This window comes from Aquarana catesbeiana, linkage group LG04, assembly GCF_042186555.1.
Source record: "Aquarana catesbeiana isolate 2022-GZ linkage group LG04, ASM4218655v1, whole genome shotgun sequence".
NCBI classification, from domain to species: Eukaryota; Metazoa; Chordata; class Amphibia; order Anura; family Ranidae; genus Aquarana; species Aquarana catesbeiana.
In genome coordinates this window covers 667905827-667921800 of record NC_133327.1, presented here as the reverse complement: position 1 = coordinate 667921800, position 15974 = coordinate 667905827, and the positions used below count along the sequence as shown (strand labels likewise).

At 44.2% G+C, this 15974-nt stretch overlaps 1 protein-coding gene across 1 annotated transcript in view; it reads left to right on the top strand.

Moving 5' to 3' along the window:
* Positions 1 to 15974, top strand: part of PSME4 (proteasome activator subunit 4) — a 201664-nt gene that overhangs the window by 25808 nt on the left and 159882 nt on the right. Inside the window, 2 exon segments of the mRNA XM_073628566.1 lie at positions 9277 to 9417; positions 14599 to 14715. Coding sequence (XP_073484667.1) covers positions 9277 to 9417; positions 14599 to 14715 — 258 coding nt within the window.

The window sequence follows — 15974 nt, the reverse complement described above, 5'->3', positions numbered from 1 at the left end:
TCCATCGTCAGACAGCGGGACTTGGCCCCGCTCCTGTGTCACAGGATTCGATTGATGGCAGCGGGAACAACTGGCTCCTACTGCAATGAATCTGTCCAATGAGGAGAGAGACAGCCGCTGGAGCTGCTGCGCTCGTGCACAACGCTGGATCGGATCGGGGTCTGGGGGGGGGAGCTGCAGCACATGTTTTTCATAGAATGCGTGAAGGTGAAAAACCTTGAGGCTTTAGAGCCACTTTTTTTTTTTTTTTTTTCATCACCTAGGGGACAAAGACCCCTATGTGATGATTTTTTTGGTAACAGGTTCTCTTTAATGAGACATCCAGGGTCTAAAAGATATAGCTTGATATGGATGTCTTCCCTGTGCCCCACTGAATGTAATGGCGTGCAGATTGCACTGCAGTACATGCTTTGCTGGCCGGGGAAACTTTCAATGGAGTCCCGGAAGTGACGCCATACGCATCGCTTTCGGGTCAGGAACAAGATTGGAAGGTCCACTCTCCTCCCTCCCTTCTACACCCTCCCCTCCTGCACTTCTTCACCCACATGTGTGGAAGCAATCGGGTGGCAGCCGAGCCACCCGAATGCTTCCACCTGACAAGTGAGCAGGGCTAAATGTAGAAAAAAGACTACCTGCCTGGCGCCTGGACCTGCATGTCCCGTGCATGAGACAATACAAATTGTGCATCTCTGCAACAGTGAATGAGCTGACAAAAGCCCAGGCGCCAGGATGCAATCTCTAGTTGCCATGGTGATCTTGCGCCTGGGATTTGTCAAGCCTTGGTGTAAACGGACTTGTGAGGAGCTCTGAACACACACTGCGATCAGGGACAGCTTACCCACCTCTGCATGCCTGTCACATTAGGAAGGGTTTCTTTGTCCCTGCATAGAAACATAGGCCACTTACACGCAGGTCCAGCCACACAAAAAAGGTGCTTATTCACAGTGCTTAGTCACAACGCTCATGTGAATGAGGTCTATAGTTAGATTTTTTTTTTTTTTTCATGCTGCATCAGTTTTGGAAGTGGAACCAATCCCCCCCCCCCCCCCAACAAGGGAGAAGCTGTATAAGCTAGAGGTACCAGTGATCCAAATTTCCCATCAAGGGTTCAGGGCACAGCACCTCCCCACCTGGCAAATGGACATTTGACTTTGTTCACTATGTCACACTAGCTCCTTTCCGGGCTCAAAACCACTTACCTATGTACTATACAGTAGATTATAGGCAGTATTTCTTAAAGGCTAAGTTCACCTTTTTTGTGCACCTTTTTATTTATTATTTCTTTCTAAATTCCAGCTCCCCTAGGTACCAATATAGCATTAATGTACTTATTTTGCATAAATAAAACGGCTTTCCATTTATTTTACACAGGTTTACCTCACTTTCTTTATAGCTGTTCAAAAACACTGCTCGATTACTTCTGCCTTACTTCCTGGACAGTCTTTAGGTCATGACACAGGAAGGAGTTGACCAGCAGAGGGTGGATGATGCAGAATGTGTGCTAATGAGATCAGCTGGTCAACTCCTTCCTGTGTCATGACCTAAAGACTATCCAGGAAGCAAGGCATTTTTGCAAAATAAGTACATTATTGGTACATAGGGGGAGCTGAAATTGAGAAACAAAAAGGTGAACTCATCCTTTAAGCTGGCCATACGCAGTGGATTACTCTGACAGCTCAGTTTTGACGAGCGACACACTGTTCGGGTATTCTGACCGCTAGCACAGGTACTAGTGCTCTGTAGAGAGAGACTACCACCTCCCTGGAGCTATATGCTGAGTCTGGAGACGCAAGGCCTTCTAGACCCCTTGTCCCTATGCTTGTGATCTGCCGTGTGCAGTGAAAAAAAAGGTCTCCAGAGGGCTATTCATGACAATCTCCAGCTGTGGAGAGGGAAGAATACAGCCTTCAGTACCAGGCACTATAGACTGCTGAACCCTGGCTGTTGGTGCCTGCAATAGCTGCTATTGAGCCTCCCAACCGCAGGTCTAAATGAAGACTTAAAGTGATTCACTGCTTCAACAGCGGTCCTCCTACAGGTATTGCAAAAGGATACTTGCATTGTCCAAGCTGCAATAAATTATATCCCTGCAATTTATCTTCAATGGCTTTGGGGCTACTTTGCACTTTTGTCGGTGACCAGTGTTTTACCGCACTGTCAAATGCCAGACACTGCTAAGGCACAGAGAAAACGATTGATGCTGTAAAGCAGCCTGGACCTGCACTAAAATGCAGACATGCTGCATATTCTCGCAGTGCACTGGACTGCTCCATAGAGAACCAGTCACAGTCTCCTGTCATGCGAATTGGATGCTGCGAAATCCCTATCCAATTCACATTAATGTGGACCCAGCCTAAGGCACCATGCACACTAGCTTAAAAAAACGTTGCTTCTACAGGAGTTTTGTGTTCTGCCTGTAAAAGCAGCTCTATGTTATCCTATGTGTCCATACACTTTTTAGGATGTTAACCACTTAAGGACCGAGCCTGTTTTTCAGACTTGGTGTTTACAAGTTAAAAACAAGTTTTTTTTACTAGAAAATTACTTAGAACCTTAAACATTATACATTTTTTTTCCAACACCCTAGAGAATAAAATGGCGGTCATTGCAATACTTTTTGTCACACCGTATGGGTCGATAAGACCCCACATCTCTCCTCCAGGCTGGTAAGCATGAGATCGGGGAAAAAAAAATCACTGATCTCATGCTGACAGCCGCGATCGCGGCTTCGTTTATTTCCGGGTCCGTTTATTTCCGTCATAACGTCGCGACAGGGCCTCCGACGGTCATAGAGATGACTAGTGACCATCTGGTCACCAGTCATCTCTATCGTCTTCATCCGGTGCCGGCCGATTCTTTCTCCGTGCCCCCGATGGCATGGGAGAGCCCGGAGAAGCACCGGATGGCGGCGGGAGGTGGGGACGCCCCCTCCCTTCACCTATAAGAACGATCAAGCGGCGGAACTGCCGCTATGATTGTTCTTATCGTGCACAGAATCGCCGGCTGCAAAGAATGATATCTGAATGATGCATCTAGCTGTAGGCATCATTCAGATATCACCCCACAAAGCAGAGGAAGTCATTTTACTATAGCCGGGTATTGAAGTGGTTTTTAAAGAGGAAGTGCTTAATAAAATCTCTTTACCGTGCTGTAACCACATCCGTTGAATGTGGATGCATCGTGGTTGTGGCACGGCCCTATTCACTTCTATGGTTTGCTTGTCAAACATCACATGATCTACTTTTTTTGCTGCGCAGCATTGCCTCTGCACCAGTGTTAGGGCTGTCTGACCGCCGTTGCCAGATTTTAATAGGCAGCTGAGGTGCTTTAAAAACGTGCCTCACCCGTGTGGATTTAATGTGCTCATATACCCTTGTGAAAGAGGCCTTGGAATAAAATCTATCAGCATAGTCACAATGGGGGTTATTTACTAAAACTGGAGAGTGCAAAATCTGATTCAGTTCTCTATAGCTTACGGGTTTTATTACCAAAGCTTAAAGTAGTTGTAAAGTCAGAGTAGCAATAATGCCAGCCCCTCTGTTATACCACGGTATACTGCACAGTATAAATGTTTGCCGATAACTACCTTATTTCAGATAACTACCTTATTTCAGATCGCCTCAGATGCCGATAACTACCTTATTTCAGATTGCCTCTGTGTGGTCAAGTCACCACCCGCCGCTCTCCTCCCTCAGTCTAAGGCAGGGGTCTCAAACTGGCGGCCCTCCAGCTGTTGCGGAACTACAAGTCCCATCATGCCTTTGCCTGTGGGAGTCATACTTGTAACTGTCAGCCTTGCAATGCCTCATGGGACTTGTAGTTTTGCAACAGCTGGAGGGCCGCCAGTATGAGACCCCTGGTCTAAGGGCTTCAGAGGGAGAGCTGAGGCTGAGATCCCCTCTGATGTCAGTTGGGAGGTCAGCCCCTCCCGCTGTAGCCCTTAGATCGGAGGAGGAGAGCGGCGGTTGGCGGCGGGTGGTCACTTGACCACACAGAGGCGATCTGAAAGAAGGTCTTTAGCTGCATCATATTAAACAAACATTTACACTGTGTAGTATACCTTGGTGTAACGGAGGGGCTGGCAGTAATCCTACTCTGACTTTACTGCAAGCTGCTAATAGCGGCAGGAGGGGAGGGGCAGGTAGGAGATCACTTGCACACAGGAATTGACTGGCAGGGAGGGAGGGAAGGGGATTGGGGAAGAGAGGAGAGACTGCGGAATGACGGAGGTACGTAAACTGACCACAGTATCCTGGATGAGCAGCCATGATTACTGTGGTCAGTTTACATAGGGAGATACAGGAACAGGCATGATAACCAGGTTTTTTACAGCATAGAAACAGACAGATTAGACCGCTCAAGCACTGTGCTGTTTGACCTGCTTTAAAGGAAAACATTTATAATTATTTTTATTTATTTTTTTTTGGCTTACAACTCTTTTTAATTGAACAAACTGATGTTTAGAAGCTGATTGGCTATCATGCACAGCTGCACCAGTTTTAGTAAATCTTCCCCAATCACACAAGTATGTGAAATAATGACGAAGTTGGCCATAGTGACCGATCTGAAGTGTTAATTTTGCCATCCCCTGTTATAACTTTGTGATCCGATCAGAGACGCTTGTGCAAGTGCGTCTGAAACGTTCTTACATTGGGGGCGGATTAGAAATGTAACCTATTATAAGGTAGGTTTTGGTGTCTTACTGTTGCAGCTTTGTTAGTTGGGAACAATGCCTTGTGTGGGTGTCAGTCTCCTGGCTTTCTGTAAACCTGCTCTGATCACTGTTATTACCATATCCTGCATATGTTTTCATGTCGGCAATGCTGGATTTTTTAACTTTCGGTGGCAGTTTGTAAATCTCTGCAGTCCTGTTGGGAAAATTGCCATGATTCAATCAGCGATCTCCTTCTAGCATCTGTCTTATCCATGTTTTCTCCCCTTTTAAATATGAATCTGTCATATCTGCAGGCTCATTTCCGTATCTGTCAAATGTTCACATTTATAAGTACATGGGTTGGACAAAAATATGGAAACACCGTATAAAAGAACAAAATTGTTACCTAATATGGTGTTGGACCGCCTTTGATATCCAAGATGGCCTGAATTCTCCTGGGAATGGACAAATGTTATTCTGGGTCACAATGTCCTTTTTGTCTCTTTCGGTCAGTTGACCATGTTGACCGTGCTTATGCTGATCAGACAACACTTTCCCGAAATCTGTACAGTATCTCACAAAAGTGAGTACACCCCTCACATTTTTTGGAAATATTTTATTAAATCTTTTAATGTGACAACACTGAAGAAATGTCACTTTGCTGCAATGTAAAGTAGTGAGTGTACAGCTTGTATAACAGTGTAAATTTGCTGTCCCCTCAAAATAACTCAACACACAGCCATTAATGTGTAAAATCGCTAGCAACAAAAGTGAGTACACCCCTAAGTGAAAATGTCCAAATTGGGCCCAATTAGCCATTTTCCCTCCCTGGTGTTATGTGACTCTTTAGTGTTACAAGGACTCAGGTGTGAATGGGGAGCAGGTGTGTTAAATTTGGTGTTATCGCTCTCACTCTCTCATACTGGTCACTGGAAGTTCAACACGGCACATCATGGCAAAGAACTCTCTGAGAATCTGAAAAAAAACCGAATTGTTGCTCTATATAAAGATGGCCTAGGCTATAAGAAGTTTGCCAAGACATTGAAACTGAGCTGCAGCACGATGACCAAGACCATATAGCAGTTTAACAGGACAGGTTCCACTCAGAACAGGCCTCGCTATGGTCGAGTGCACATGCTCAGCGTCATATCCAGAGGTTGTCTTTGGGAAATGGACGTATGAGTGCTGCCAGTATTGCTGCAGAGGTTGAAGGTGTGGGGGGTCAGCCTGTCAGTGCTCAGACCATACGCCGCACACTGCATCAAATTAGTCTGCATGGTTGTCTTCCCAGAAGGAAGCTTCTTCTAAAGATGATGCACAAGAAAGCCCGCAAGCAGTTTGCTGAAGACAAGCAAACTAAGGACATGGATTACTGGAACCATGTCCTGTAGTCTGATGAGACCAAGATAAACTTATTTGGTTCTGATGGTGTCAAGCGTGTGTGGTGGCAACCAGGTGAGGAGTACAAAGACAAGTGTGTCTTACCTACAGTCAAGCATGGTGGTGGGAGTGTCATGGTCTGGGGCTGCAAGAGTGTTGCCGGCACTGGGGAGCTACAGTTCATTGAGGGGAACCATGAATGCCAACATGTACTGTGACATACTGAAGCAGAGCATGATCGTCTCCCCTCGGAGACTGGGCCACAGGGCAATATTCCAACATAACGACCCCAAACACACCTCCAAGACGACCACTGCCTTGCTAAAGAAGCTGAGGATAAAGGTGATGGACTAGCCAAGCATGTCTCCAGACCTAAACCCTATTGAGCATCTGTGGGGCATCCTCAAATGGAAGGTGGAGGAGCGCAAGGTCTCTAGCATCCACCAGCTCCGTGATGTCCTCATGGAGGAGTGGAAGAGGACTTCAGTGGTAACCTGTGAAGCTCTGGTGAACTCCATGCCCAAGGGGGTTAAGGCAATGCTGGAAAATAATGGTGACCACACAAAATATTGACACTTTGGGCCCAATTTGGGCATTTTCACTGCCAGGGGTTTAGACATTATTGGCTGTGTGTTGAGTTATTTTGAGCGGACAGCAAATTTAAACTGTTATACAAGCTGTACACTCACTACTTTACATTGTAGCAAAGTGTCATTTCTTCAGTGTTGTCACATGAAAAGATATAATAAAATATTTACACAAATGTGAGGGGTGTACTCACTCTTGTGAGATACTGTATATACCGTCATAACCTTTGCTACTGTACCTCGCGACACTGCAAGTAAATTGGTAACTTCAATCGCCAGCTAAGCGGGCATCAACAATTTGCCCTCTTTTGAAGCTCAGTAAGCTCTGACATGACTCCATATTACTAGCAGAGCAAGCAGTGCATGACGAACGTGAGGCTTCCCACCTGTTAGCTCTGTGTCTCATCACACAGCGGAAGCAAAAGAATGCGAAGAAGATAACCTTTTTTTTAAGCCCCTCCCCTTTCCCTCATTGAATGGTGGTGGTAGGAGTTTCAAGCCCCCCATTGACTGATTTGAATGGTGGTGGTGGTGGTGGTGGGGGGGTGATAAAATGGTTAGCCGATTGGGAATATTCTGGGGGGGTCTCTAGGATAGGTAATTTAAAGTGTTTCTAAACCCACAACAGTAAAATTGGTCTCTATATGCAGTACAGCATGCTTGTTATACTCGAGGTGGAACCTAAGGGGTTAATCCTGCGCATTGTGTAAAAAGGCGGTTTGATCTTATGTGCTCTGATCCTCCTCGTCTTCCACTGTCCCCAATCTGTCTCCTGATATAACAGAGCCTTGGGGGCACTCTGCACATGCTCAGTTTGGTGTGTATTGCTAGAGAGTTTTTTTTTTTTTCTTCTTTTTGTGGGAGGGTGCATGTGATTAGCACAGGGCCAATCAACACTGTCCAAAGTCATGGGTCATGCAGCCTCATAGGGCTGCAAGGGTACAATGAAAACAACTCCTACAAGCTTTAACCAGACACTGCTAGAAGTCACAAGACTGCTATAAACTGCTGATGAGAAAAGGTATTGTGCAATTTATAGTTACTAAAATAATTGTGTTGCAATGTTCTATGTACCGTAGGAGACCAGATATAGTAAATGCAGGGTCCTGGGTTTAGTAACACTTTAAGGTCACCTGACCCCCCAGAACATTCCAGAAATGCCCAGGACCCCCATTTAAAGCAAATCTTCACTGTATCTGAGCACCACAAAATAGAAATGCTATTTCATTTTTTATTTATTTATTTTTTTGATAGTCAAAGCAAACTCACCCATCCATCCATGTCTCCATGCTTTATTTTGCTGAGAAATCACTTTGAAAAACGCCCCCTAACATTTCTGTCCATGGCCACCTTGTGTAGGTAGGGGCAGGTGATTCATGTAGCATTTAACTTTTTGCAATCCATCTGCCCTTAGCTCAGTCATGCATGCAGGAGGGTGTACTTAGGTGATAAAACGTCTCCTCTCCTGAAGACTCCTGGGATTTATGACCTCATTTGCTAGGGAAGTAACTGAAGAAATGTAAATGTGTAAAACAAATACATATGATATCCTTTCCTATCTATTTACTAATGCTAGCAGCATAAGGTTTAAAAATGAATGTTGATTGGGGGAGTGAAGTTCCACTTTAACCTCTTGGCACGCCAAGCGCATGCAAATAATGTAGCCTCTCCGCGGGCGGGTCTTGGCGCCGAGTGGACGCGTATTTGTATGCAATAGTACAAATAGAGCTGTGCCAAGAGTGCAAAAGCTCCCGTTTGCTGCTTGCGATGGAAAGCTTTCCGATCATGTGACCGCCATGACAGCCAATCACATCAGTGACATGTCTTAAGCCCCGACCTGCCTCCCGGCATGCTAAACCCCTTAAAGGGCCAGCAGGTGCTCGCTCCAAGGTGTTAAGCAGGTGGCTGGCGGGGGTCTTTGCCAGTCGCCAGACAGATTTAAGGCTGATTTTACAGTTTTAAAGTATTTATTGATTAAAAAAAGTTCTGGTGAATTGTTATCGCTATTGGCTGAGAGCGCAGATCGGGACCGGATCGGCAGACCTTTTCGATCATAACCCAGCCGAACGGGCAGCTTCTGTCGGACTGGCTGCAGTACACATGGGCGAATGTCGGCCGGTTTCTTTTGAGCTTGGACGACGCCCCCCCGCCATTCGGCCTGTGTGTATGGGGCTTAAGCCACTGTTATCCTTTTACATATTGCATTCCTCTTACCTCTTGGATTGAAGTTTTGTCCAGATATCTTGCGTCCCCTTTTTTTAGGAACATCCATGTGTTGTATTGGCACCTTACAAATAAAAATAGTGTTTTTTCCAGTGTTTTTTTTTTTTTTTTTTTTTTTTTTTTTTTTAGCATCCAAGATTGTTGCCTAGACTGCTTCCTGACCTCTGCAGGCAGTTACCTCATCCTACACTGTTGTGTATCATTCATTTGGTATGTTAGATTTCCCCGCCATACATATTTATGTTGCCGGACCTTTAATCAGGATTATAGCAAGGCATTAGCTACATAAGGTTTAGCTTGAGCTGACTTTGCAATGCACTGTAAATCCCCACTCCATAACATCTCACTTATATGAATTTTAGGAGTAAAATGTCATATGTAATGAATGTACCGACTGTTTAATATTTATTTTTATTTTCTATTTGTTTACAGGTACATTCGGCTTTATGGCAGAAAGTTTAGTAAAGAAGACCATGTGCTATTCGTTAAGTTGTTGTACGAGTTGGTGACCATTCCGAAACTGGAGATTAGTATGATGCAGGGGTTTGCACGCTTGTTGGTGCAACTTTTGAAGTAAGTTGCATGTAGTTTTTCATTGCTACCAGCAAAAATGTGTACATAACACTGACATCATAAGGCCCTGTTCACACCGGCATTAAAAGCAGGTGTTTTGAGGTGCATTTTTAAAGCAGAGTTCCACACATTTAAAAGTCAGCAGCTACAAAAAGTGACGCTGCTGACTTTTAATAAACAGAAACTTGCCTGTCCCACAGTGCAGCGATGCGGCTGCCCAAAGCCTCGCTCCTCTTCCCTCCTCTCCTCGGCGATGGCATTGTAAGTGTGGGCGCCCAGCTGTGACAGCTTGCAGCTTAACAGTCGGGCGTGCACCAGGCATGCGCCGAGTCACGCTGCTCTGTCTTGAATTGCTGGGCAATCTGTTGGGACCTGTGACGCGTCCCAGAAGATTGCAGGGAGGGAGGGGCGGAGAGGTGAACTTCCGCTCGGCGCCGCGGCACCAGGAGAGGAAGTGGGATCTGCGTACCTGTCAAAACCAGGTACCCCCCCACAAAAAAAAGACATGCCAGATGTGGCATGTCATTTTTGTCATCGCACCATAAACTCGCCACCGTGCAGTTGCAACACATTTGCTTTGTGTATGTGGCACGTTATGCCTTGTTCACAACAACCCAAAAAAACAAGGCATTTGGGATGCGCTTTTAACGCGCCTTTAACGCTCATTAAACGTGTGGCAAACTCAATGAACAACTCCCATTAACTTTGTGAAAGTGGCGCTCCAAGGGTCGTCCCCCCCCCAAAAAAAAATTAAGTCAGCAGCTAATACTGTACTGTAATAAAAGTACTGTAGCTGCTGACTTTTAATAGTCGGGCTCTTCCCTGTCCAGGAATCCAGCAGTGTCCTCACCTGAGCTGATTTTTTAATCAGCTATTGGGTGCTGGCGCCGACATCTTGACTAAGGGAAACCGGCAGTGAAGCCTTGCGACTTCACAGCTGGTTTTCTACTGCACATGCGCAAAGCGCACTACGCTTTGTGAATGGGCTGGCAGCGGGGGAAGGAGGTCAAACTTTCGGCTCAGTTTGCTGCGCTGAACTGAGCCGGAAGTGGGAGCGGGTACCTGTCAAAGCGGCAGACAAACAAAGCTTCCCCTTTTGGGTGGAGCTCCGCTTTAAGTATCAGTATTTTGGATTAATTGTGAAGAAGGCTTAAAGCGGAGTTCCACTTATCCCCCCCCCCCCCCCCTTTTCAGTGCCACATTTGGCACCTTTTGGAGATGAGAGGGTAACGGGTACCTGTTTTTGTCGGGTACTGTTCCTCACTTCCGGAGACAGTGCCGCAACATCGTTTCTTGGAATTTTGGCCCCCCTCCTCCTTCCTCAACTGCTGGGCCAATTAGAAAGCGCCGTGCCCTACACGTATGCGCAGTAGGGAACTGGCTGTGAAGCCAAAAAGCTTCACTGCCGGGTTTCCTTACCAGAAATGGCGACAGCTGCCCCCGACAGCCGATCCGCAGATCGGCTGGGGTGCCAAAAGCGGGTTCCCTGAACAGGTAAGTGTCAATATATTAAAAGTCAGCGGCTGCAGTATTTGTAGCTGTTGACTTTTAATTTTTTGTGGGGAGGGTGGGGGGGTGGGCTGGACCTCCTCTTTAAGATGGTTTATAAAACCTAATCCTGAGAAACGCACAATAGGATAGCATGGGATTGCAATTTCTTTTTCGTGTTTATCTTGTAGCAAAAAGGTTTATGCACTTTTCTGATCACTTTTATCAAGTAGAGTAAAAGTCTAGCTGGATAAATTCAGTATATTCTAAAAACCGCTTTCCTGCCAATCTCTAGCCAGGGGTGCCAACTGATGTCTGAGGGCACCTATTGACATCTCAGTCATCGCATGATCCTGTAGAAAAATGGTAGAATGGGAAATAGTCATATAATGTATCTGTATTCTGAGCCTATACTTTTCCTTGAACCCTCTTCCTTTTTTTTTTTTTTTTCGTCCAGTACATGTCTGCTTTTCAGGTAATCAAGTTTACCATATTTTAATATGGAGCCCCGGGCAAGAAATTACTAGTCTTCCCAAAGCCACCCATTTAACAGAATATTGCTAATAAAATATTGTGACTGTGACGAGGCCCTACCACTGACACAACCTAATCATAGCAGTGGCAAACCTCCATCCCTAATATATGTTTAAACAAAAAATGAAGAGTAAAGAATGGGAGGCATGTCACTGAATAAATATCTAGTTTATATTGATCATTAAATTGTTTATTATTGCAAAAAAAGTTTAAAAAGTATCAGTAATCTTTGGTAAAAGACATGATATACTGTAAATAACAGTTCACTTGTATACACATATAATTATTATGCAAAGTAAAATACAACATGATTAGCAGTACAATTTCATAGATCCTTCATCCATTAACCACTTGCCGACCGGGCCATAGCCGAAAGACGGCTGCAGCGCGGTCGACTAGTTCTGGGTGGACGTCCGTGGGACATCATTCCAGAATGTTGCTCCCGCGCGCCCCCTGGGGTGCGCACCGTGGCCGTTTACCACGTGATCGTTCCGTCAAATGATGGAGCAATCACATGTAAACAAACCGGCGTCACGTCATGACGCTGGTTCCTCCCTCCCCTCTGTGTACCGTTCGGTACAGTACGAGGGCAGGAGGGAGGAGGGGGAGAGATGGCAGCGCTGTGGGCTGGATGTTTAGTGCCCACAGCGCTGCTCAATGTCAGCAATACTCTGCAACACTGCAATAATCTGCAAAACTGTGCAATACTCTGCGACACTGTGCAAAACTCTGCCAATACTCTGCAACACTGCAAAACTCTGCCAATACTCTGCAATAAATTTTAACAGAAACAGAAAAACTGATTTTTTTTTCTTTATCGAATTTTCAGTCTTTTTTGATTTATAGCGCAAAAAAAAAAAAACCCAGCGGTGATTAAATACCACCAAAACAAAGCTCTATTTGTGTGAAAAAAAGGACAAAAAATTCATATGGGTACAGTGTTGCATGACTGAGTAATTGTCATTCAAAGTGTGAGAGCACCGAAAGCTGAAAATTGGTCTGGTTAGGAAGGGGGTTTAAGTTCCCAGTAGGCAAGTGGTTAATAATAAACATAAGTAATTGCTCTTAGTGAGCCAAACTTGTCTGGGCATCAAAGTGTACTCCGCACGTTTCATGGCTCACGCCACTCATCAGGAGTAAAATGCTCTGAAAATAAATCGATAACATATCTATAAATATAGGATACCCTTTAAAAAGAGAACCATCTCTCAAAAAAATGGGGGTCTATAACTTACCAAATGGTCCAATAGCGAGGCCCAACCTATATCCAAGAGAAGACGGGGACAGGGATGATGATCTCCCCCGGGGCTGAGGTGAGGAGACCTGAGTAGCAGTGCTGCAGAACCAAGCTAGGAGGATAGGGGATGTTTTTGTTTCCATTAACCCTTTCACTGCCAGGCCCTGCACTCCATTTTTACACTTAAGTGGTCAGACCATTTTTGCAATTTTTTCATTGTTTATTATTTTTCCCTTACAGCTTTCAGAGTTTGTAAAAAATCCCTCAAACCATACATTTTTTTCAAAGCATGTGACCAGTAGAAAAAAAAAAAGGAGCTACCGATTTTTTTAGGTTTTGTGATATCTGCGCAAATGTTTATCAATTCGCTATTTTCGCTAAAAATACACTAAAATTATTAGTGGACACATACATGGCAAAACTTACAAAAATTCCTAGTAATCATAAAAAGCTAAAACTGTATTGAGTTGATATCTAAAAAATATTTGTAAATTTTAAATTGCACCATTTTGTGAAATGAAAACCATTTAGCGCTGCATCGGTACTGCTACAGATAATAAGCATTTGCACTCGTGCAAATGCTCGGATACTGAAACCGATACCTTTTTTGCGATTTCTATTGGCTTGCATTGACTTCTGTTAAACGAAGTCACAAGCTGCAATGAAATCGGAGGTCCAAATCACACTGATCTGTGGCTCACGCTAAAGTAGTGTGAATTCAGAGCCACAGAAGAACTGTTGTTCATAATTATAAAGAAACTGTGATCATTTTTCATTAGTCTAAAAAAAAAAACCTGTCGCAACATTAAGAAAAAGGGTATCGGTAATTGATATCAGGGAGTACTTGAGATAAAGTATCAGTACTCATACTTCCTCTTCTGGGGGGCCCTATCGGTGCTTCTTGCTCCTCCTCTCTTCAGAGTGCCCCTATAGCAAGCTGCAAAGTATAATATGGCGTTCCCCTATAGCAAGGTAAAAAAAAACTTCTGCCTTTTTTAAAATCACTCCCATCTCCTTGCCAGGACTACATGTCCCATGAGTTATTGCTCCTCACACATTCACAAGCTCTCAGACACTAAGGCCCTTTTCACACATGCAGACGGTTTAGGTCCTCCTGTCAGTTTTTTAGGCGGACCTGAAGGGACGCTCCATGCAGGTCTATGGAGCGACGAGATGTCAGCGGTGACATGTCTGCTGACATCCGCTTCGATCTGCTGAATCCAGACTGATGGAAACCCTATTTTCTATCCGTCCTGCGGATTGGATGAAAATGGACAGGTGGATCCGTTTTCATCCGATTCCCCCATAGAGGAGAGCGGGGCTCTGACAGGTCCGTCCCTGCACAGTGAGCGGAGACGGACCCGTCATCCGCCAGCTCAGCGGGGATCAACGGAGCGATCCCTGCTGAGCAAGCGGAGTCCGTAAAAACTGACGTGTGTGTGTGGCCTTACTGACATGTATGGTGTACTGAGCTGTATGTGTGCTGCACTGTGTATACTGACATGTAAACAAATGATGCATTCTGAGTGTATGCAACTAATCGTCTATGAAAACAGTTAACAACTATTCTCATAATTGAATATGTTGATTCATTGTTTCAGCCCTAAACCCCATAGCTACATAGTTAGGTCGACAAAACACAAGTCCAATAGAAACAAAAAAAAAAAAAACTAGTAGAAATAATAATAATAGAATATTGTGGGGTGTGAGAATTCTGGTCATTTCCGTGTGACTTTAGGGAAGAGAAGGTTTCAGGATGGCGCAGCTTTCAATTTATGGAAGAAAAATAATACAGCTGGAAGTCATTTTTTGAACATAATAGCGATTCCATTATTTTGTACTGATGATTATTTATTATATTTTTGTTCTGCCAAATTCTATCAATAAATTGATATGTTATTCTTTCCCTTGACCGAATACAGAAAGAAAGAGCTCCTTTCAAGAGAAGACTTGCAGTTACCCTGGAGACCATTGTACGAAATGCTGGAGAGAATATTGTACTCTAAAACGGAACACCTTGGTCTTAATTGGTTTCCTAAGTAAGTGAATAAAGTCGTGTTTAGTTCTTGCATTGAATGTCTTCATCTGGTTCTAATAAATGGATTCTGTAGACTGCAGTTACCTAATGTGACAAATGTATGTGCTGTGAGGTCACCGGCACACAATGTGACTGCTAATTGCAGGGAAATGGCTCGGATTGGCAGACTCTGCGCTCTCTGTGACATTTACCATTCCTTTCTTCTTGGTTCATTAGTAATAAAAAACGAAATCCCGTCACTTGTGCTATGAAAGTGACTGACGCACGTGTCCTTGTTGTCCACAACAACCCATGAGATTCTGATTGACATTTTTTTTTTCTAGTACTTATAAGGTGGCATGTGTTGGTAACACATAATTCTTCTGTCACACATTTATGCAAAAAAAAAAAAAAAAAAATGTCACATGTTATCAGAAATGAGAACAGCTCTGTTGATTTCAAGCAGTATTAAACCCAAAAGCAAAGCTTTATTATATTGCAGCTTACCAATTCTTTTTTTTTTTGGCTTTCTTCTATTTTCATCTGGTGATCTAGCCAGCGAGTCTGTTTTGTAAAAAGCACAAGGTCTCCAGCAGAATGCATCAGTTTACATGAAAACCATTTGCCACTGGCAGGTGTGCTTACAATGATCAACTTTTATTCATGTAAAACCTTTATCCCAATTGGAAAAAAGAGTGTTTGCTGTAACTGATTATAAAGCGTGAGTTGGAGTTTGACTTCAATTCTTAGTGTGTTCAAATCTGCTAATATATTTAAAGTGTTCCTAAACCCAGGGCTCTTCACTCACTATATCTGGTCTCCCACAGTACACAGAACATGGAAATGCAATTATTTTAGTAAATATAAACTGCTAAATACCTTTTCTCATCAGCAGTATATAGCAGTCTTGTGACTTCTATCAGTGACTGGTTAATGCGGAAGTAAACCCATCCATAAAACCAGTCTCATATACGGCACGTGCCGGAAATGTAACACTCCCATTGGTTGTGCTCTCAACCAAACTGTCAAACCATCCAATGGCCGGTGTCATAATTAATCATGTGCAGCATCATGGCAGCTGTAGATTAAATGGAGGCAAAGATGGCAGCTTCCTTGGCTGAAAACGATAGAGGGGTTTACTTAGACTTTAAAGCTTGTAGGAGGAGTTTTCATTCTCCTCTGTCCTATGAGGCTGCAGGACCCCTGACCTTCTGTCTGGACAGTACTGATTGTCCCTCTGCGGATCACATGCATCCCAAGAAACAAAAATCTAGCAATACA